General features: G+C 36.2%; 1 protein-coding gene across 1 annotated transcript in view; it reads left to right on the top strand.

The window, feature by feature from the left end:
* Positions 1-1,828, top strand: part of LOC107601153 (mucin-5AC-like) — a 12,625-nt gene extending 10,797 nt beyond the window's left edge. Inside the window, exons 24-28 of the mRNA XM_016293209.1 lie at positions 221-377; positions 492-620; positions 1,175-1,322; positions 1,424-1,467; positions 1,590-1,828. Of these exons, the coding sequence (XP_016148695.1) occupies positions 221-377; positions 492-620; positions 1,175-1,322; positions 1,424-1,467; positions 1,590-1,828 (717 nt within the window). The remainder of the gene's footprint in view (positions 1-220; positions 378-491; positions 621-1,174; positions 1,323-1,423; positions 1,468-1,589) is intronic.
* Positions 1,829-1,888: the final 60 nt, after the last annotated feature.

Here is a 1,888-nt window from a genome sequence, read left to right as displayed (position 1 = left end):
CAACCCTCATCCAAGATCCTTGTGTCCATAATCCATATAGAGAGGCGTGGGCACAGAGGCAGTGTAGCATCATTACTAGCAGTGTCTTCTCAACCTGTCATTCACAGGTACTTACAACAAACTGCTTTTTAGGGAGCTTGAAAAGCCATATGTATTTTTTCTCTGAAACATTGAATGCAATTTTGGTAACAGTCACATTGTCATGAATATTGCTTTAAAGGTGGACCCCTCTCCTTTTTATGACGCTTGTGTGAGAGATGCATGTGCCTGTGATAGTGGTGGAGATTATGAGTGTTTTTGCACTGCTGTAACAGCCTATGCACAAGCCTGTAATGAGGCTGGAGCCTGCGTTGCTTGGAGAACCCCTAAAATATGCCGTAAGTTACTAATAGTTACATGACTGTTCTCAGATGTGCTGTGGTGGAATGGCTAAAAGCTGTAAACATCAAAGAAAACCAAGAAACAGGTTTAAGGTTGCCTTTTTATTGCAGCAATGTTTTGTGATTATTACAACCCCCCTGGTGAATGTGAGTGGCATTACAAACCTTGTGGAGCACCTTGTATGCAGACATGCAGAAACCCCTCTGGAAACTGCTCTAGTCAGATACCAGCACTTGAAGGTGAGAACTCGTAATTAAATCCAGTTATATCACCTGCATGTTAGTGAGAAAACTATTACTACTTGTGACAAAATGACTTTAATACGATTTCAAAATACATCACACATATTCTGTAGTTTATTAAATATGTTTTTTTTTAGCATTGCAATATATTCAGTATACAATTACTGCTCTAGGTAACCTAGAGGTGATTTTGTTGGTAATCAATAATGTAATGAATAACAAGAAGGGGATATTTTGCTTCAGGTTTTGAAAAAAAATTTCTTCAAAGTGATTCAAATGGATTTTAGTCAAGTATTCATGCAAATGTTTATTGTTCATAGCATCACTCAAACTTATATCACCTTGGCTTTGAATCACTAAAAAGACATATACTAGGCTCTATTCCCTAAACTGGACAAGTATATGAAACAATATCTTTGTAAGATTTGTAAAAACAATTGATTCACTAAAATCTATTGAACTTAATTTGAACTTCACATATCCTCATCGAGGTATTTTTTTAATTGTATTTGATCTGATTTATGTATTTTTCCCTTTTAACCTGTTTTTAGGATGCTATCCTAAATGTCCTCCCGAGCAGCCTATTTTTGATGAGGATAACATGAAGTGTGTGACGCAGGAAGATTGTGGCTGTTTTGTTGATATGTTACATTATCAGGTTGGCCAGCAGGTGCCAACCACAGAGAACTGTCAGTCATGGTATGTGTAGATATTTTCTACTCATATTCATGTTTCAGAAAGGTCACTAACAGTTTTGAAATATATTTAATCTATCCTATCTGTACTTTTTCCTCATGCAGTTATTGTACATCATTTGGTGTTGTCTGTGACTTTGATGTAAATGGTAAGGTTTTTAGCATTTCAGTTATAGTTTGGTTTGAAGATTGTGTAAGAAGAATCTATTGTCATCATATACTCTTTCATAAAACTTTATACACTTTCCATATACATTTTCTATTTTTACAGCATGTACATGCCAGTACAACAATGTGGAGTACAACTTTGGAGATACCATTTATCACACAACGGATGGGCTGGGAGGTTGTATCACAAGCAAATGTTCAGTCAATGGAACTATTGAGAGGACTTTGATACCTTGTGAAACAACTACTGTCCCAACAACCACATCCACCATGACCACAATGCAGAAATTAACACCAACCCCGACAACAGTTTTTGTCTTCAGCACCCCAGGTATTCTTTAATTTCTGTGGTACACATTTATTCCTGATCTTATATATTACTACTATAGTTTGTTTAGGCCT

This window comes from Sinocyclocheilus grahami, unplaced genomic scaffold (genome assembly GCF_001515645.1).
Source record: "Sinocyclocheilus grahami isolate Dianchi unplaced genomic scaffold, SAMN03320097.WGS_v1.1 scaffold300.1, whole genome shotgun sequence".
Lineage (NCBI taxonomy): Eukaryota > Metazoa > Chordata > Actinopteri > Cypriniformes > Cyprinidae > Sinocyclocheilus > Sinocyclocheilus grahami.
Note: the sequence above shows the minus strand (reverse complement) of the source record. Positions and strands in the feature narration are given on the sequence as shown.